At 41.9% G+C, this 21428-nt stretch overlaps 2 protein-coding genes across 2 annotated transcripts; one reads left to right on the top strand and one right to left on the bottom strand.

The window, feature by feature from the left end:
- The first annotated feature begins 245 nt into the window (after positions 1-245).
- cdcp1b (CUB domain containing protein 1b) lies at positions 246-17553 on the top strand. The gene is made up of 12 exons (XM_076302183.1): positions 246-482; positions 5816-6034; positions 6483-6842; positions 7735-7947; positions 10250-10606; positions 10772-11137; positions 11927-12124; positions 13060-13431; positions 14178-14374; positions 15384-15549; positions 15945-16032; positions 16288-17553. Exons 1-12 carry the CDS (start codon positions 404-406, stop codon positions 16790-16792), a joined length of 3120 nt encoding a protein of 1039 aa, XP_076158298.1. The 5' UTR covers positions 246-403; the 3' UTR covers positions 16793-17553.
- A 411-nt stretch (positions 17554-17964) lies between these two features.
- On the bottom strand, positions 17965-20207 carry clec3bb (C-type lectin domain family 3, member Bb). The gene is made up of 3 exons (XM_076301032.1): positions 20111-20207; positions 19518-19616; positions 17965-19091 (listed from the first exon to the last, which is right to left on the bottom strand). Exons 1-3 carry the CDS (start codon positions 20205-20207, stop codon positions 18703-18705), a joined length of 585 nt encoding a protein of 194 aa, XP_076157147.1. The 3' UTR covers positions 17965-18702.
- Positions 20208-21428: the final 1221 nt, after the last annotated feature.

The following is a 21428-nucleotide window of genomic DNA, read 5'->3' as shown; positions in this document are numbered from 1 at the left end:
AACCGCTGGTGGGGATGCCCAAGGACGCGCAGCTAGAGAACAATCTGATATTTTAGACGCTTTATAAATTATTCGAGTTAGTGCTCTACTCCACCACATGGGTTCAGTTCAGTCGTGGCGGACTCTCAGGCGATTCGTTTGAGTTTATGCACAACTGAAAAGTAGACAACATATGGAGCCAGTCTTTTAATGGCTAGTTGTGTCAAGTTTCGACAGGTAGGAGTACACGCCCTTCCTTCCTCTGGAGAAACAGGTAATATCAGGAAGTATGGTGACACTGCCATAGAAGTCACTCAAGCGTGGCGTCCTGCAGTATGTACGCTGCTTTAGTTTTAGTGTTATATTGGAGTTCTTCATAATCTTCTGAGCTGATATTTGGAGCTCCGACATTTTCTTCTCCAACATGCGTTCCTTCTCCGTCGTGTGGGTTGAACTCCTCATTGGACTGCTACTTCTGATACAGGCTTCGTTAATAATGTCAGGTGAGATACCAACGTCAGCTGAGCCACATATTGTATTTCAGAACGTGAATTTTCTCTCAAATGTTAGTTTAGTGCGCAAAAAGTCTATTCTTACATGGTCATGTGGTTGCGTGTGTTTAACTGAAAATCTAACAATTAACTCAGTTTGCTGTGCTGTTAACGTTGCATTCAAGTGACAAACAGTAACGTTTTTCTTTTGCTTTGACTTTTGTTGTTTTGTCATTTGTCATGCCATTGAAAGCCACTGAGGTGGGTCTCCCATTTTCACTTTTTTGTTGCCTGCAAGTGAAGTGCATTGATATTTAAACAGAAGTCAAGTCAAATCTTTTCATAGCCTACTGATTTAACCTGACCCAGTATTCTTGCATTAACTCTGCGTTTATGGGAGCAGAAAATGATTCCATGGGATCAGAGCTCCATTAATCATTAAGCAACAATCTGCCACCACATAAATCGAGGCCATTGTACTTGCAGCTCCCCCGAGTGTCACTAAACCTCACCAAACCACTTGTTTGTATATGGCACATTCTCACATTGAGTCAGCGTTTTCATGTCGATTTAATGTATCCCCTGTGTTTGTCCTGATACATCAGATGAGATGTTTTGCTAGTCAGTCTGTCTGGCAGGTTTAGGAAAAACAGACAAGAATTCTATTGGCTGAAATGGGAGTTAAACTATGTCAGTTGTCTGGTATCTGATGACTAGTGATTTTAACTGTCAAAGCCTTGCAAAAAATATATAGAGGCTCTCACCTCCCCTGACATCTTCTGGCATGCTAGCTTTCTCTCCATGCTATGTTGGAGGTAATATTGTGAACTCTGTATTGTGAATATTATAACTCTGGAGGTAATATTGTGAATTCCTCCCTGATGACTGCTAATGGGAGGAAACAAAGGGTTGATACGTACATGTCTTTTATTGTGAGTGGGTGTTGTGTTCTGGCTTAAGAACTGAAGGATTCCCTTTCTGGATTTTAAGTCAAGTACATGATTATGGCCAGGCCCACCACAATAAGGGCTTAGTCGGGTGTCTTGATCTAGATCTCATGGTTTCTCTCACTTTCCGGGTTATCTCCAAGGGGGTCTTTCTCACCACAAGGAATTCAAAGTTCTTTGACGTTTTCAGCTAGTTATGTCATCACTGCTGGCAGTGTCCCTTAGAGGAAATGTCTAATAAGAAACAGAGATACATTTGTGCATCATCTCAGACAAGCTGCATGACAACATGATCTTTGTAATTACATTGTGTGGTGATCCCGATGTCTGAGCTGTTGTGTTCGATACTGTTGTTTTGGGGTGCGGTCTTGCCATCAGGTTTTGAAAGTGATTACTATAGTATTACTATTTGTTGATTGGTCCACCAGTTCTCTGTTTACTTTTATAGCAGTCTTCTTATAGCCCTGGGGAGAGAGAGGGCCATTGTCAGCCTCATCATCATTATCATCATCGTCATAGTTATTAGTAAAAGTGATATCAAAAGGGATGAGATGACAGACATGTCCAGCTGTCTCAATATTAGCTTCTCTGAGTTACTGCTGCTGGTGGTGTTGGTCATGATAATAAAGGGGATGATGAAGAATATGAATAATGATGATGATTATAGTGATGAGTTATGTACTATTACCCAATGTGAAATAACAGACTGGACACAAGGGGTTGTGTCTGGAACATATTACTCAGACAGGTGTGCCCAGTTACCAAACTGTGAGGTTGATAAAACTGTGGCTCATTCATTTCTTTATTCACAACAGGCACTTTTTAAATAATGTGAGTGTTTGTGTGTTTATGTTTATTTGTCTCTGTGTATTAGAAGATGAACTTGTTGTGTTGTAGCTTAGCTACGAAAGGCCACTGTCAGGTTTACAGTATGTTTGGCTTTGTCCTTTTTGCCGATATACAATATGTTCAATTGGACCTATAGTCATCATAATGCAATTTGTTTTCCATTGGTATATATACCCCTATACATTACTGCTTTGCGCTATGTCTGAAGTAAGTCTTCCCTTGAGGTAGTTGAAAACAAGGAGAGCATGCGTTTGTGCAATCAATTCTTCTCAAGTTCAGGCATGTAAGTCGATGCATCCTTGCTGAGAAGGCTGTGTTGGGTCATATTGAAATATTTGAAGTAAGGCAAAGTGAGCTCAGGCTGTTTCCTGTTGAGTTCTGCTGAAGTGTGGATTGCTCCACACTTATGAAACATAATTTATACAGCATGACTTGAAAGAATGTCTCATCAAGATGCATTAGAAGGCCACTTAGCTTCTAATATTTGTAGACACTTGAAGCAGTTCAACATTTTTTTCTATCAGTGTTAAGTTTGTTGTGAAGTTAAATGTTGCAGGTCGCCGGTTAACTGGACTGATGAAAGTACAGACAGTAACAATACACTTATGTCACTTATTTCTGAAATAGCTTTTTAGTACAACTTCACTGCATCTGTGATGGAGCTGGGCCAGCAGGCAGTAGCCTGAAAACAGTGTTGGGAAGGTGTTTTTTTTACAGTTTTGAAATGTAATAGGTTACAATTACAAGTTACCGTATTAAAAAGTGCAGTAATAGTAGTGTACTATTTCAATTACTTTAATGTGAAATGTTTAAACCTGGCAGTGTTAACAATACTCAACACTGACTGCTGTCAAACTCATTTTAAAATCCTTCCTACTGTGAGACCATAAAGGCTGTGTCCAAAATGGAAAGAAATCCTGCAATCTAACACAGCATTCGATGGCAGTGAGGCATTGAGGCATGTCTGAATCAAATATTTCTATAAAATTATGCCTTCTAAGATACATTTGTTTTGCCGAATTTTGAAGACAGCGTAGCCTACATGTGTACTTTGTGCTGCCTTCAACCAATTATTCTATAGAATGTCTCTGCTTCAACTCACACACATTAAATGTGTCAGCGATGGCAAAGGAAGTCACATTTGTTTTTGTTGTTTATATTTAAATTTATTAGCAGATGCTTTTTTTCTAAAACAAATAACATTATATTTTATCCAAGGACCAAACAAAAGACACCAGGGAGGTAAGTTACCTCACCCCTCCCTTCAGTTTTCGCAGAGACACTACACACAGGGTGTCGTTTTGGTTTGGGGGACAGGCTGCCCCCACTTTGTTCAGTTTTCGGAGACTGGGCTGCCTATAGAGACTCATGGAATGGGCAGCTAGCAGGTTGTGAGTTGATTGCTGAATGTGACGAAAAAATGTTATGGGCTTGAAATTGCAAACCGATCACTGACTGCACCTTTAGAAACCAGCTATCCTGACGATGGCGTTCTGTGTTGCTATATCTTGCTAGCTTGTTTGAAACAAAGTTCATAGATGCTACCTTGCTGCATGAGTGCCTCATTACACAGTTGAAGGCAGTGATGCAGCAGGTAGCTGTCTTCCTTTTTGGACACAGCCACAGATTTAAAGACAAAAATACTGCTAAGAGCCTGTTTTTAAAATCATAATCACACAAATCTTTCCATAGCTATGATTGCTTATAAATCAAACTTTGCCATTTAAAATTAAAGAGAAATTACTGTAATGCATTGATGGATATATAGGCCTACACAGCCCCAAATATGTAATACAGTTATTGAATAAGGAAGTGGGTATCCTAGTCTTGCAAGATTGTGTTCTCTTGGTTTGTTTAAGTGTTTATGTGTATGTGTCCTTTCTCTGTCTGCCAATAATCAAACTTGGGATAGTAGGCAATTTTTAATGGATACAAGTTACATTTATTTTGTAATTAAATTATGTAATTTCGTTACATGTAACTTGTTACTCCCCAACCCTATACCTGAACAGTTTTGGGTTCAATTCCCGGCTTCCACCGTTGTGCCCTTGAGCAAGGCACAACCCCAAGTTGCTCCGGGGACAATGTAATCCCTTGTAATAGAATTGACAGAAGTCACTTTGGATTAAAAGTGTCTGCTAAATGAATAAATGTAAATGGTAAATGTGAATGCAAATCACTGACATTTTGTACAAAGATAAGGCTCAGCTTGGCTTAAAATTAATGTATGAACATTTGAGCAGTGCCCTTCCTCCATACATCTGTTTGGTATAAGGTTTACCACCACTGCACTGCAGTGTTTCACTGAAGCAAGCATTTTTTAAAAGCCAGGTAAGCAATCCCAACTGAACTGCTTCTGCACTCACATTGGTTTGACTTTGCGCTTTGTGTGATCTGATAGGCAAGCAGGCTGACAGTCCGTTTGTTGCCTCTGGGTGTGCACCTGATGTCACCCATGGCAGTGTTTACTCTCTTTTTTGACCTTCCCAAGTGATGCCAAAAGTGAAAAGGTTTTTTGTTTGATGTTCTTGTTTGAAGTGTTCTCGTGTGAAGTGCTTGAAGGGGTATTTTTTCCCCCTAACTTGTATATCTGTTCTTGTTCTTGGTGTATTCATGTGGATAAAAATGCTGGATCATTCACATACAGAATGATAAGTTCCCGTCATGCCTGTCTATAATTTATACTCTTTATTTTGTTAACGAGATATACAGGGACAATGTTGGCAGGCAATGTTACTGACCAATGTTGTTTGCTGTTTGGACACTTTCCTACTGATATTAGGTGACATTTTTCTTAAATTAGATCTTAAATCATAAGTAGGCAACTTGTCACCATCATCCAATCAGAACAATTGAAACTTGTCATGTTATTGCCCAGAAACATTGCTCAGAATGTTGCCCCATGTATCATCATCACCTTTAAAGATTCTGATTTCCGGCCCTATTTATCCATTCACCCAAATAAATGTCATAGGTATTAGTTAGTTTGGGGAAGTAAGTGACCACCCAGTGTTCCTCCATGGCCTGACTCCGTAGTGTCTTATTACTTCCAGCTTCTATCCTAAGTAGGGACGTACCAATATATCGGCCAACATCGACCTCATTGACTGATCTCGCCTATCGGCAAATTTATATGACATTTACCGATTGGCATTGGTGATGTTTATCTGTTATGTTGCATCGATTCTGCACTTGGTAAATGTTGTGCTATGAAGGCCTGAAAGACTTGAAAATGGTTCAGTTATTTTCTTTTATAAATATTTAGTTTCCACTCTAAGGGTATGATTAACAACAAAAACGAAATAAACAAACAAAGAAAAAAATATTGGTGTCGGCCAAATTGTTATTTTATACATCGGTATTGGTATCGACCCAGAATTTCACAATCGGTGCATCCCTAGTCCTAAGCACAGTGATACTGTAGCTAAGCTGGCAAAGCTGGATGTCTTGTCTTACAATGCTGGGGAGAACGAGCACTTTCTAAACATGTTTATGAAGTCCTCTATGACCTAATGTGACTGATGTACCATGTTTGAAAAAACTCCACAGAGTATGTAACCATCCCCGTGAAGCCTGACCAGGACTCGACCATCACCATCACTAAAGACACCGACGCAGCAGGCTGTGATGCTTGTGTGGATGATGGGGAGACTCCCCTCTGCAACCTCACCTCAGAGATTGTCCTGTCCAAACCTGTGATAGCCACTGTCATGTTCAACTGTACCCAGCCTCAAGACGTTTATAAAGTGAAGACGGAGGGCAAGATAGGTGAGCTATTAACCTTATAGTACAGAGGGCAGAGATGGGAAACCCTGCTTGAGAAAGTAAAAGACCTACCACATATTTGCTCCAACCATTCTCTAAACTGGCTGATTCTCATTAGCTCAACTCTTCTCCTGCCAGGAGCTAATTAGTGAAATCCCTTGTTTTAGGTGCACAAGTAGAACCAGTACATGGTAGGACGTTTACTTTCTGAAGCTGGGCTTCCCACCTCTGCCAGAGAGAAATGTCATAAAACACACAGAGGAACATCATGTATGGAATAGTCGAGAATATTGAGTTTTGTATTAATTGTCTAGAATTTGTTTTCTTATTGGAGATCTAGCACTAGTGCTTTTATTTCCTCACCTAAGACTATTCAGTGCACCATACACACTGCATGTCTTCTGTTTATTGACTGTTGACATGATGGAACATTTTTTGTCTCCCTACCCAGAATGCACTACTGATGCCTGCAGCCCTGAGGCAGGAAAGGTTCAGGTGTCTCTCTTCACGGATTTCCACAGAAGCTTCCTGTGGACGATAGGTGGTCCCGATGGGACGTTGTTGAATTTGGATTTCTCAGGGGAGGGCCTGAAAGAAGTTCCTGAATCAGAGGTCTGTTCAGATGGGTACCTTTACTCCGTGAGTAGAACCGATGCTCAGGGAGTGGTTCTGACCCAGAACTACTGTAGGAGTGGAACCCTGACCCATCTAGAACTGCCCAGCAAGGCCTCTGTGTCCATGGTGGTTCCGAAACAGGCAGGGGTGCCTCCCATTGTGTTTAATGTTGCTCCGAAGCCTAAGCCCGTAAAGAGTAAGTTCACATCAGCCTCTTTATTAGCTTTACAAATTTAAACTATAGTTCAAACATTGAGCCAAATAACTGTATGACATATAAAATCTAGGATGAGGAAATACTATGTAGAAATTACAATGAAATTGTACATCAAAGTTGGAGGAATACAACAATTTTCTCCTTCGCTCCCACCTATACTATTCATTCCTCTCTCTCTCTCTCTCTCTCTCTCTCCCTCTCACTCCCTTCTGAACTCTTTGCATATGCACATGCAAAACTAGTTACAAAGAGTGAACTAACGGACCATGACACATATGCAATATATGACCTTTAGCCTATGTAGCATAGCATAAGGAACTACTATAAATGTACAGCAGTTCAGTGAGGTTTTCTGGGTATTACGGGGTATTACAGGTTGCAGGAGACAAGTTTTGTTGCTGGCTTTGAAAAATGTCGATGTGACTAAGGAATGTACTGGACTTTTCAAATTTGATTGTTCCCTTCTCTGCCTGTAGTGGCCATAAAAAGGAAATGGTCATAGAGCACGGGCCAATTAGAAAAGTGTGTTATTATTGCATCACAACGGCTCTTATTTATTATGCTCACTCCTCTGTTAGCCAGCTGAAGATGGCTAAATATGTTGACTAATCAGAGTGATGCCAGTTATGAATATGACATTTAATATCAAAATTAAAGCTCTGCTGCAAAGCAAGCCTATTTTTTTCCTGTAGGAAAAAAAGAGCCAAAGCATTTTTCTCAATAAAAAAACTTACAAAAGCATCTCAGTGAATGTTAATTGAAAAGTTTGTCATGGCTCCTTTAAACCATCTTTGTCAAAATAACAACAATTACTCTTTCTATCTTCTCTCCACCCACCCACCCCCTCTCCTCTGAATTTTGACCTCTTCAGAGGGCCGAACGATGGCCGTGACCCCTGACCAGGACACTTCTGTGATCTTGAGAAGGAAGGCTGATGGGCCCGAGTGCAGTGTGTGTCTGGGCGCGGGGCCCAACCCCACCTGTCAATCAGATCTGACCCTGCGGGAGTCGCTCAACACCACCATCCAGTTCACCTGTGAAAAGCCTGAAAACATCTACACAGTGGAGATCAATAGGGATTTCGGTGAGATTGCCTGTTAGCATTTCCTGTAGCATTAGCATTGGTGACAGAGAGGACTCCAACTAGGGCTGAACGATTTTGGAAAATAATTGAATTGTGATTCTTTTTTTTTTACCAATATTGCGATTGCAATTTGTTATGCAATTACTTATTATGTGAACAGCACCATATTAGATGGCCTAAATTAAACATAAACTGTTCTTTCCTGGAGATCATGCGTATGTTATAATGACATTAGGTGATAATTCCATTGATATGAATTATATTTTTTATTTCAATCACAGTAGGCTAATATACATGTTGAACTTCCAGCCTTGAAAACAAGTGTCCCCTCAAATAAAATCTGTGAACTTAGTGTGACCGCCACATTAGTTTTCTATTTTGTTACATCTCATGTAGATATGGTCTTCTTTCGTTACATGCAGCAGCAGAAAACTGACACAGCCGGGGTACTTGTCGTCTTGTCTCACACACACAACAGACCCGCCTCTCCCCTTCATGCACATCATGAGTCAGAACAATCTTGCAACACGGCCAAATCACAGTACAGCTCAGTGTTCACCATCATCAACACCGCAGCGCAAATTAAGTTCAATACTCATGCATGCAAATGAACAACTTTGTTCTTATCACAACAAAATCAATCTCGAAGATAAAACTCTTTATACAGGCAAAGTAAACAGCAGTTAGCAGCATGCTAAAACTTACAAACTAAATGTCTTAAAGTCAAAAGGTTTCGGTGAGCATTTCCATTAGCATATTAGCTATTGGCATTAGCATTTGTGACAAAGAGAAGACTCCAATAAGAACATTAAAACAACAGTAATGGCTTTTCATCTAAAATGTACAAACTATCTGTTGTTGTAAACACAAACAACAGCATAGTTGGAACTGAAAAAAGTATGCTTAGGAAATATATTTGGTTATTTAAAAGCTGTTCCCGCACAGCAGTGTCATCTTAATTAATGTGAAAATCTAGCTACCTACAAAACATTCTGTGGCAAATGTGCCTTCAAAGCCTACTCTTTGTGGATTATCACAAGACACTGCTGAGAGAAATGTAAATTTACAGGGTTCCCACCGGTCATGGAATTTCTACAATATCATGGAATTTTGGAAAGTCTATTCCAAACATGGAAAGTCCGGGAATTTTATACATTTTCAGGGAAAGTCAGGGAATTTTGTTGCAACAGTTTAACATTTACTTGCCAAAATACATTAATACAAATATATCCACGGAGAACTGGTGTATATCTGGTTATTGGCTTTACTGCTTGCTTGAGTTGCGCAACTTTGTTTATTCAATGCCTATTTATTCATCTCCCGCTCTAAGAAAGTAAAATATTCTTGAACACTATTCGGCTGCTCTGAAGTCATTTGATCGGTATATTGTACCATTCATTATAGTAAGTTATGGAATTCATTTTCCATGAATTTGTAATTTCATGGAATTTTACATTTGACCTAGAGTGGGAACCCCGAATTTAGTTTAGATGCTATGATCAGTTATGTCCAATTATGCAATCAATCCCCAGCAATTGAGCATGTGTAATGCTGAAACCAAACTATCTGTAAAAGTCGGTGGTTAGTGGTTGCACAGTGGCTAAGGAGCAGGGCTAGCATTCAGCAGCCTGAAGATTTGTGGGTTCAATTCCCAGCTGCCACTGTTGTGCCCTTGAGCAAGGCACTTAAATGTGCTCTAAGCGATGGTATGTGTTTTTTAGGCTAAAACATTTTATGTCACTTACTGCAAACATCACCTAACCAACCGCTAGCTGTCTGTGTCCGGAATACACTGTAAAAAAACACGATCTCTGTAGACAGCCCAGGCTCCAAAAACGGCAACAAAAACAACCTGGGCAAACCTAGCCGATAAAAACATAACAAACTTTTTTTCAGCAAATCACAGACGAGATGCGCCTTTAGGAGTTTCAATTGCACGGGAGCAGCGCGGGAGGGAGGGGGAGGAAGTAGCGACCTAGCTCTCTGTTTTGTTTGAAAGTCAACAGAAGTGACGTTACCCAGCATCGCTTAGAGCACCTTTAACCCAGAGCTGCTCTGGGGAAACTGGCCCTTGTAATAGAATTGACATAAATAAACGTAAATCACTTTGGATAAAAGCGTCTGCTAGATGAATAAATGTCAATGCTGCAGCACTCTATAGTTTAAAAGTTTAAATGTTAAAATGCTTAAATGTTATTCCATTGCTGCAAGTCGCTTTGTATAAATGCAAATGTAAATTAGATGCAAATGTAAGTCTTCATTTCACTTGTGAGAACTTGATACTAAAAATTACATTTCTTAGATTTCTCACAGGACGCCAGTGGCAAGAAAGAAATGTTTGCCGACTCCAGCCTCTTCCCAGACTTCCAGCGGACCTTCACATGGGACCTAAAGGTCCCGCCTTCCCGGACATTCCAGCTGGACTTCCCAAGTCTTGGTATGAAGCAGATCGGTCCCTCAGACGCCTGCCCCGATGAACACACCTACAGCATCATCACATACCAACGATTTGGACTCGCCACTATCGGTACCTTCTGCAAAAATGGCTCTATAAGTCAAATTCAAGTTCTGTACAAAGGAAGGTTGGCCCTGGATGTTCCAAAGAACCAGAAGCTGGACATGTCCGCTATCAAAGTTTCCGTTGGGCCCGAAACTAAAAGTATGCAACTTTTTCCTTGGATTCTTTGGTACAATGAATAATTGTATAATTGTAATTGTATGGAATAATTCAATTCCATAACCATAACCATCTTGTTCAGTTTTGCAGTCACCTTATTTACCCCCCCACCCCAACCACCCACCCACCCCTCTCTGTCCTCTGTAGTGCTGGCCATAGTGCAGTCCAAGTTGCCCCAGGGTCAGTCCTACTCCGACTTCTTCTCTGCCAACTACCTCACCGGCCTGCCCAGGGACGAGACGATGCAGTGGGACTTTGTGGTGCTGCCCAAGCACGACGTCACCATCTCCTTCCTGGCCTTAACGGAGCCCAAGTGCGGCTCCAAGGCGGTGGAGGTGCGTTATGAGCAGGAGGGCAAACCGCCCGTGGTCAAGAGCCTGACGGAGGACCAGCCGACCGGAGAGCAGGGCAGCTTTAGCCTCCTCCTGCAGAACTGCGACTCGGGGAGGACGCCCAGTCCACCAGGGCTCACCCTCCACTTCAGGGTGTCGGCGCTGCGCGGCGGCGTGCCACGTATGCAAACCTTTTCTATACGTCTCCATGCTTTATTTTCCACTTCATTTCTTTCCACTTCCATGATGTTGTTGTTGTTGTTATTATTACTACTTTTACTGTTATGCTTATTGTAGTATTTTCATCTATAATTTGTAACTAATGTAATGTTCATACATTACCAGGTCAAAAGTTTGGGGTCACTTAGAAATTTGCATTCCACTCCATTACTGTATAGACAGAATACCAGCTGAGATCAGTTGCATTGTTTTTTTAATGAGGGCAGCAGTTTTCAGATTACATTATGTGCTTACATAATTGTGAAAAGGTTCTCCAATGTTTTCTCAGTTAGCCTTTTAAAATGGTGTCAGATTAGTAAACAGAATGTGCCTTTGGAACATTGGATGAATGGTTGCTGATAATGGATAGTGTAGATATTGCATTAAAGATCAGCCATTTCTTTCTACAACAGTTGAGAACCCTTTTGCAGTTATGTAAGCACATAATGTAATCTGGAAACTGCTGCCCTGATTAAAATAACAATGTGATGATAGTTCAGTGTGTATCACACGCTGTAGCTAGTGGAAGTAGCCTGTGAATCTATGGACTTTTGTAGGCACTGTTGTTACCATCTTCTACTCTTGCAACGAGCATATGTCAGATATTTATCTGATAGAGCCGACTTCCTGCACATCCTGTGGTTAGATTGTTTGTGTACAACATCCTGCTGTTAGATTGTTTGTGTGTACAGCACACAAATCTGTTAATGGTTTAACACAAAGCTATATAAATATGGCCTTCTTTTTTCAGATATTTGCGCTGTGACTATGGAGAAAGAGGCCGGAATCACTCTGAACATTGAGAGCTCCAACCCTGCGTCTTACTGTGAAATGAAAGTGGACGGTGCTCTCCAAGAGAAAATCACTGTACCCCCAGGATCCACCTCCTCCCTCTCCTTCCTGGATTGCCCCAGTGAAGACCTACTTCTCACTGTTACCAAAACCATAGGTAGGCTAACTGTTCATTCAAATCTGGTCCCATCTTTTCTTGTTATTCTGCTGATATGTGGAGGGGTAGGAAATTGCTTTCTTTTGATCATCCAATGCTTTTGTTTGAAGTATAGTAAATACTTCAGACAAAATGTAGTAAATCACCATGGGAAACACTATCTCTCGGACTTGGTTTGACCCTCGCTGTTGCTTTTGTCAGCAAATCTATGCAACCACAGAAAAAATGAGAATGAGAATTGGGTACTACAAAAGGTTTCCATTTACACATGTTGGTGTTATGTTTTCCTTTGAAATGTAACTCTAATAGGGAGTTATAGCATCACAACTTAGCAAGGAATCCAAGCCAAAATTATCATCAACTTCTTGACAGAGATAGACTAACAAGATGTTGTGACTTCAAGGCACATAACAGCACCCCTAATGTGAATGATGGGCAAAGTGAAAATCTGAAACTCTCCTAAACGCGCATCTCATCTGTAATTTGCTGGAACAGTTGTTATGTTTTTATGGGCTAGGTTTGCCCAGGTTTATTTATTGCTGTTTTTGGAGCCTGGGCTGTCCACAGAGATCACGTTTTTTCACAGTGTATTCAGGACACAGGCAGTTAGCGAATGGTGAGGTGATGTTTGCCCTAAGTGACAAAAAATGAAATAGCCTAAAAAATGTGTGGCATCGCTTAGAGCACCTTTAACCCTTTAGACTTTGTATTTTTATTAACTAGATTTTAGCCTTTGCCTTTTGCCTGATCCTTGTGGGAATATACAACTCGCCTATTGGTGTTCATTTTTAGGGTGTTGCCCATGCAGATAGATTTTGGATAGTTGTTAAATTAACCCTTTAGACCTGTACTGTGTTTGTGTTGTTAAATTAGACTTTAGCCTTTGCCTTTTGCCTGGTCCTTACTTTGTCTCTTCTCTTTGTTTGTCTCTTTAGAATGCCAAAGCCTGGCCGCATGCCCAGTGAGACAGACCCCTATCACCATGCCCACTCTGGAGAAATGCCTACCTGCGCCCATCCACAATGCCATCTGGAACCTCCGCGTGCCTGAGCACGGCACTGTGATCCTCCAGTCGCCCACGGGCACCCTGCGCCAGTCTCTGCCAGGGGAGGAGTGCGGTGGCAGTTTCTCTCTGGATGTGGCCGAGAGCGACGGCACCCCCGTCGGGCAGTTCTGCTCGGGCGGCGTCATCCGCAAGGTCCAGATCCAAAATAACGTCACCATCACGGCCTCGGCTGCCAGTGCCAGGAACCTGCGCACGGGACAAACGCCCCTTTTCAACATTTCTTTTGGACCTGAGATTGGAGGTATGTGACACGTGTCAGTCATAGTAGGTCATCATTACATGTTATCAGTGTAGTAGCAGTAGTGGTGGTGCTGGTTATTAGTGTGTTAGTAGTTGTTGTAGTAGTTCTTGAAGTAGTGTTTTAGTACTATGGGACAGAATATCATATTGCTATGCATGTTTTCCATTTTTGCTAATCTGTATCACAGTAGTCGACATAGTAATGGACGAGTGTCCAGTAATCCAGTGTCCAGTAATGTGTCCAGTAAAGACCTATTTACTCCACAAGAGGGCATTGTTTAGCTGTAACGTGCAGTGGAGACCCAGCTGGCTCCAGTCATTCATGTACAGACCTATACTGTTAATTACGTCAGTGCTAAGATTTAGAGGTTGTATCAATCTAGTGGAAATGTGGCTATGAAAGCCTAATATTCTGCAAAGCTCAGGTGGAGGGGTTCGGTGGGTCTAGCACATAAGATACCTCTTAGCTGAACACTGACTGACAATAACAACACTGAAATGTTCATGAACGCGTCTCGTTGTTGTTATTGTCGTCGTTGTTGTTGTTTTTGTTTTTGTTGTGTAGTGTTAATTGTGTGGTGGCTGTTGTGCACCCTGGGGTGTTCTAAAACGGTTGGTTGCTGGGTGTGAGTACTTGTATGGCAGAGTGAAAGGTTTGGCCGCTGGTTGAACTCCACAACCAATAGCGTAAGGAATGTCACATCTTTTCCTATTTATGATTTAAAAAATGTGATCCTCTCGTCACAGAGAGCATTGTGTACCACGTGCAGCCAGACCCTATGGTCCAGACTCCGGTACTCCTTGGCACACCTGGTTGGCCCAGGGCCATGAAGCCCTTCTCCTCCGTCTCCTGGATCGTCTGGCTGCCCTCGCAGTACCGTGCCGACCTGCTCTTTACCAACGTGAGCCAACCCAAGTGCCAGCAGCATCACACCATGATTAAGGTGAGGCATTCCTTCAGCGCCAGCCTGAGCTCACATTAAAGCACTGAGTTAACACTGACGAGCTACGCTAACTTCCTTAAAGGAAAGGCATGCAAAACCGCCCCTGATAAGGGCAGCGCTGATAAAAAGCTTGCAAACATGCCAATGTATTTCTGGCAAAAATAGTGTGCAGTTTCACTGCTGTAAAAGCTTTTTGTTTCAGTTTTGCCGCATGCTCCTGCTCGGGACACAAAACCTAATGGTCCATATCCTGGATGGCTGTGCTGTTCTTCACGCGGCTATACGCCATCAAAATGAATTTGAAGATGATGCCAAAACTAGTTAGTTGATAAAAGCACACCTCTGCTTCTGCTGATGTGCTAAAATGCTGACCTTTGGTATCTCGATCTCCACATTTACAGTTTTATTCACCCATGTTTCTGCCGTGTTCAAGCGGAAATCACACACGTGACTTGGCCATCCTTAGTCTTTGTCGAATAGCTATTTAGTGCTAGCCTAGAAATCTAGACGCGCCCCTAGCGGCAGCAAATTACATTTGCTGCCAGGGCTAGACTAGCAACTCTCCGTTGGCTTGTGAGCTCCAGAAATCGAAACTTAATCAGGACATTGAAATCGTGTATAGGGTCGTTTGGTGGGCTTAACATAATGATTGATGGCAGAGTTGCATCGGTTTGGCTTGAATTCCCTGCTACTTGAAAACAAATATCTTATTGCGTCCTATTGCGTGCAGAGGGAATTTGAAAGACAACTGATTATCCCGCCCCTCGGAAACGGCCCTTCAACTTCTCTCATTTTCCAGTTTAGCACTTCATATGGATGTATGTGTGTGTTTGTGTGTGCATCCACTGAAATGAATTCCTGCAGACACCCCAATACTATATTGAGGCGGAAATGTAAAGAGCATCTGCTGCAGGGCCATAATACAGACCATGTTGAGTTTGAAATATAACGATGGATCTGCTGCACTAGTACAATGCTGACTTGACTATGTTGATTCCGGAATACGAAGGTCCAGACGATTGGTTCGGAGGAGGAGATTCTAAGCCGACGTGAGGACGAGGATGTGGAGGACAAGCTCAGTCTACCTGGAAGCTTCTACATGAACATGTCCAACTGTCAGCCCGAAAGCGGTGGCTTCAGTGCGCTCAGCAAGGTGATGGTGGAGAAGAAGAACAGTAAGTACTAGCAACCGTTCTCCTCCGTCCCTTACAGAATGTTGTGAAATGAAGAGGTGAAGCAGCACACTGGTAAACATGCCCCTCTCCCAACCTTTTTTTTTTTAAAACATGTTGCTGGCATCAAATTGAACATATATTTTCCATGAAATAGTCAAATTTGTCATTTTCAACATTTAATATGTTGTATATGTCCTTTTTGCAGCTAAATATGGGTTTACGAGATTTGCTGATTATCACATTCTGTTTTTATTTGCATTTTACACAACGTCCCAACTTTTTTTTGATTTGGGGTTGTATATTGTATGTATACATACCGTATTGTGCATGTTCTGTATGCTGCTGTTTATAAAAGTGCCTGCGTTAAATGTTAATGTAATCATTTGTGTTTTCAGAAATGCTGTTGGGAATCATTCTGGGTGTCGTCGGAGCTCTCGTGGTCCTCACGCTTTTAGTGTTAGCAATTGTCTGTGTGGTGACCAAGTGAGTGCACAGCACCTATACATTATTTACATTTTGATCTAATTGACAGATTGACTCTCTTTAAGGAAACTTTGCCTATAATGAATTTATCAGTACAGTACACAGCAAATATCGAATGAACATTACATTACTGTACAAAAACAGATCAAAAACGTGTGTGTGTGTGTGTGTGTGTGTTATTATGTGCTAGTGTATTTTTATATCGACTCATATTTGTTATAGTTGGGTTGTCTTATACATTTGTATACATTTCAGGAAGAGAAAGAAGCACACAATGGCCAAGCGAGTGTCCATGTACAACCCCAAAGGCCATGTGTTCCGCCCAGTTGATTCTACCTTCAAGCCAGACAACGGCGCCCATGTCTACGACTCCATCGATGACACCATGGCGTACAGCCACCTGATCGGGGAGCCTGGCTACAATGGCGGTGAGGCGGGAGTCTACCGCCCTTTCGCCGGTCCCATGGACGTGAAGCCGCCCGTCATCGAGGCGCCAGGCGAGAACAACAAGAAGGAGGAATTCAGCACATTCTTGGACCCCGCCGACTCCTTCGGGCCTCCGAGGCCGCGGACGCCTCTGGGGCCACTGAACAGCCTGGGCTTTGAGGACCGCCGCATGGTGGACAACGAGCTGTACACCTTCAAGAACGCCGGAGACTCCAACCCCATCCGCTTGTCCGATGTCGACCCCCTTCCTCCGCCCATCATGGATGACGAGTGGGATGATGATGATTATGACGATGATGAAGATGCCATGTGAACAGTACGAACCAGGACAGGGAAGCACTATGCTGCCAGATGGACAGCTGTCTTTAATATCGGCGTTGGGTCATGCTCCTCAGTCAGAATGGGTAGGACAAGGATGTATAGCAAGACGGAGTTGAGCGTGGCTCTCTGGAGGGATTCCTGTGCGTCCGTGGGATTCATTTGTGCCTCAAACAGGCATCAGAATGCACACCACTTCCTGACATCCAGTGCACATTGTTTCCAGGTGTTGGCATGCACATGATTTCCATGTGTCCTGGTCGTAGAGTGCACATTACATCCAGACATTTAGAGTGCACAGTATTTCTGGGTGTTGGAGTACACACTGATTCCACGCTTCCAGGTGTTCCAGAGCACACCAGAGTGACACAATTTCCAGATGCTTCCAGGACCGTGACCCATGCCATTTTAAAAAATGTTTCAAGAGTACAAATGATTTTACCATCTGTGAGTCTTTGTTTTGTATTTTAAAATGTTTATTTTACATTCTTTTTAAAGATGTTTTTGTCTATGATGGCAAGCCAACAGGAACATGCCATGCATTCTCACTATTTTCTCATCAGAGAACTGTTGACTCTTAGATAATCTTTGCTGGAAATGGGATTATTCAATTTTTCTTGTTGTTTTTAGGCATGATCTGTGGTTGCTTGTGACTATATGTGTATATCGGCAACATGCTGTTTTAATATTTGTGTATATAGCTTTGTACATTTCTATGGTGTTTTAGGAATAAATTCATAGGTGTTTTATCCGATCTGCCTCTCTCTTTTGTCAGTTTGTAGCAAGTCAGAGGAAATGGTACGAGACAAAACGCTGACTGTAGACAAACTTCATCAACTAACACTCACTACCACTTAATATAATCGGTCTTCCCAGTTACCCAATCACACTCATTGGTTTTGTTTGTGGATGCATTTAAGTGTTATTGTCATTTTGATTCATTATTTCATTATTTAGGAATGTATCCTGAATGTGCTAATTTGCTGCTCAAATTCATTGTCTGGTTTGTGTTTTGGCTGCATCTGTGTGTCTCTCTTCTGGATACGCCTTGGTTGTCTTCCTGGAATGTGGAGTAAGTGTGGTGTGCTTTGTATTTTTTGAGGTTAGTGTGTTGAACAAACTTTTGCTCTATTTGAGCCAGTGGTGATTTGCCCAGCAAATGTTTATTCATTAAAGTTGTACATATCTTCAACAGTGCAAAATGTACATATTCAGTTTAGTTCAGGCTAGACAAGACTTTGTTAAAAAACAAACAAAAAAGAAGAAGACTAGCATTCTGAAATAAGCATCGTTAAATTCAGACTGAGCTGCAGAGAAAAGGGAAGCACTTGCCATAACTTCTTGATTTGACTGAACTGATGCACTTACAATTTACATTAATCATTTAGCAGACACGTTTATTCAAAGTGACTTACATTATGTCAATTATATTACAAGGGCTATGTCTCCAGAGCAACTGAGGGGTCAAGTGCCTTGCTCAAGGGCACAATGGTGAAATCCGGAAATTGAACCCACAACTATTCAAGCTGCTGCATGCTAGCCCATCTACTTAACCACTACGCTACCACCGGCACATTTCACATCTATGTTCAAAACATTGGTTAGTTCAGTCAAATTTAGGCCTATCACTTTTTTGTTTTACACCACAAAGACCGTTCAGTACATGTTTGCCTTTTTGGAGTTCATTCTTATCTAATTATGTGGAAAAACAAAATGTGAAATCTCCACATTGAAAGGCCACTGTGTCATTTTGAAATACCAAAGTGAAGAAGGTATAATTACATGGTCATGAAAGCAAGGTGCAATAACGTAGCATTTGACAGACAAAGAGGCAAGAAAAAGCAAGGTGTGTGTGCGTCTCAAGCCTCGATAAAGCACTATTTCATGGGGCAACTTCTAACATTATCAGACTATGTTGAACTCGCACACGGACGCCCTCTCTTCGCGGCAGTTCTCGTCCAGCCACTTCCCACTCATTGATCCAGAGAGCACTGCGCAATTCATGGTGCGATCCCCCTTAAAGGAAGTGTCCCAGTTCTTGTAGCGCAGGGTGGACCCGGTTTGGTCGACCCAGACGCCCTCGGTCAGCATGTCGTTGATGCCCAGCCAGATTTCGTCATCGGACCCAATGGTCTGGCGCATGTAGTCGTACAACTTGTCATTCTCATCGAGGGAGAGTGGGGTGCTGATCGTGCCACCCTTGGCGATGCAGTCCTCGCTGGCTGCATGGTAACGCTTCTTCATGGAGTCGGCCAAGTAGCATTTCCCCTGAATCTTGGTTCCCTTCAAACAAACTGAGACAAGATGGTAAAAATATTTAAGTCTGCGGTCAAATTCACTCAACATGTCTCTTCTAATAACACCTCACTGTGTATGTTTGCCATCTTGTTGGCTATGAGCTGTCCTTGGATCATTACAAGGCCTGCTGTTGTAGGTTAGATCAAAGACCACATGTGTTGCCCATGTGGCCTTATGTAAGTGAATCTGACATTTAATAAGCAAAACACACCACAGACTTGGAACAGTTGCTGACCATTGTATGAGTTGTAAGCATCAAAAAGGATGTTAAGGAACAACAATGTCATAAGACTGTTGGTTATAAGAAGACCATTTTCAGGTTTCAAGAATGGGATTCCACAGATCCACATAAGTTTCATTCCCATGTTCTCTGGAGGTCATTCACAGAAGGGACAATAAACCCATTAAAGCCCCCACTGCACCTGTTTGCAAAGCCTGCTGCTCCTTCAGAAGATTCACCTCCTTCAAAATGTCATCGATTTGCTTTCTGAGTTCTTCAATGGCTCCATCTTTTGGGGTCTCTACTCAGATACGAAACAAAAAGATAGAAGGACATTTAAGATGAAACAGATGATTGATGTAAAAAAAAAATGTGTGGGAACATCCAGCCCAGACTGGTGTGTTGTCCATGTGTTGGTTGAAGATGGTTTACAGACCTCAAAGATATTTTAAATGTTGCAGATCTTTACTGACACATTATATCAGAATACAGTATCAGATATTTCAGATGTTGATTGAAATGCACTTTCAATATTTATACTCTAAGTAAGTATTTGTAAACCTGTTTTAAAAAGTGCAAAATGTGGATGAGCAACGTGCTACAGGAAAACCAACCAACAACTACTCTAACCACTCAAGTAACATCAGTTAAGATAAATAAAGCAGTTTTGTTGCATCAAACATGTCCATTGTATTAAACATAAAAGGTCAAGAATCAGGCTCCCCTAAAGGCTTATTTTGTACATTCCCTCTCTTATGTGTAGCCTACATACTGTGCAGAGTTGTATTGTCTGACCTCTCTTCACCAGCTTCTTCTTTGACATCATCTGTTGGGATGAGAAGTGGGAGAGAAGCAGAACTCCGAGCAGGAGGCAAGCACCTCTGAGATCCATGGCTGCAGCTGTGGGAATGAGGCGCTCTCCGCAGAGCTTTGCCAATTTATCTCACACTTGTCCCACAAAGAGGAAAAATACTGTAATCGAAAACAACTGCCCGCCTGCTTGGCTGCATGTGCCGGCCAACGTCAGAGGAGCCCGAAGGCGTGGAGCAATCCCGCCGTCTCAACCTCTGCTGGGGCAGGGCCCTTCCTAGACACACACACACACACACACACATTCACACACCTACACACATACACATACACTTTAGATTTTAGAACAGTACGCTCTGCATCTTTGGTACACACACACACATACACATAGTCATGTCAGCACATGCATCAAAAGCTTATGTAACTTCATTTTTCTTTTCTTTATCGATTCACTTTCTGTGTGTTTGTGTGTGTGTATGTATACATATACACACTGATTAGTATCCAATACCATCTGCCTAGGATCACCACCACCTCTCTGTCAATACTTGCATAATATTCATCACAGTTTTTGTTGTTTGTTTGCTTTGATATTGTTTTTCATCCCTTGGTTTTGTCATTGTTTCTCTGAAGGGATGGGAATGGGGAGGGTTGTTGTTGTTGTCGTTAGTACCCTTTTTATATACAGTCAATGTAAGTACGTTATTCTGCAAACTGAATACCTGTATTCTTTTCATTCCATATGTATGAGGACTTATGGACATATGTTTTCTCTTGAAAATTTCACAAACAATTCATACAAAAAAAGCTTATGTAACAGGTGGATGACAAAGCATTTCATATAAAGCAAATGGTATGGGGATGCACTGTGTTTGATGTGGGGGAAGTATCATTGGAGGCACCTGTTTCTTTTCTGACTTGAATACACCAAGATTACACGTGTCTGCTTTGCGTCTAGTACAGAGGCATACATGCTTTTCAAAATTAAATGTGTGTGTTACATAAAGTTCCACCAAACAAGTGCAGTCATAGATAGATTGTTATTGTCACAGTTTTACGAGTTACAGATTTGTAATTGCTTTTTGTAACACTATTGCAATCTTTGTCAGCTTTGCAATCTTTGTCTTTGTCGCTGTCTCTGCTGTAACAGTTTGACTTTCTCTTATGTGAGTTGTTTGCCTTGGACTGGACCATCTCTGGCTGTACCAAAGCCAGGGGTTTAGGAGGGGAGTTTACCAGTCCTGTCCAACGCTGCATCTGCTCCTCCGGCTGGCCCCTGGACAGGGGACACGTGGCAACGATG

This window comes from Alosa pseudoharengus, unplaced genomic scaffold (assembly GCF_046254945.1).
Source record: "Alosa pseudoharengus isolate Yale_2024_CS ecotype anadromous, Long Island Sound unplaced genomic scaffold, YU_APseudo_1.1 YU_APseudo_1.1_scf_23, whole genome shotgun sequence".
NCBI lineage: Eukaryota > Metazoa > Chordata > Actinopteri > Clupeiformes > Clupeidae > Alosa > Alosa pseudoharengus.
Note: the sequence above shows the minus strand (reverse complement) of the source record. Positions and strands in the feature narration are given on the sequence as shown.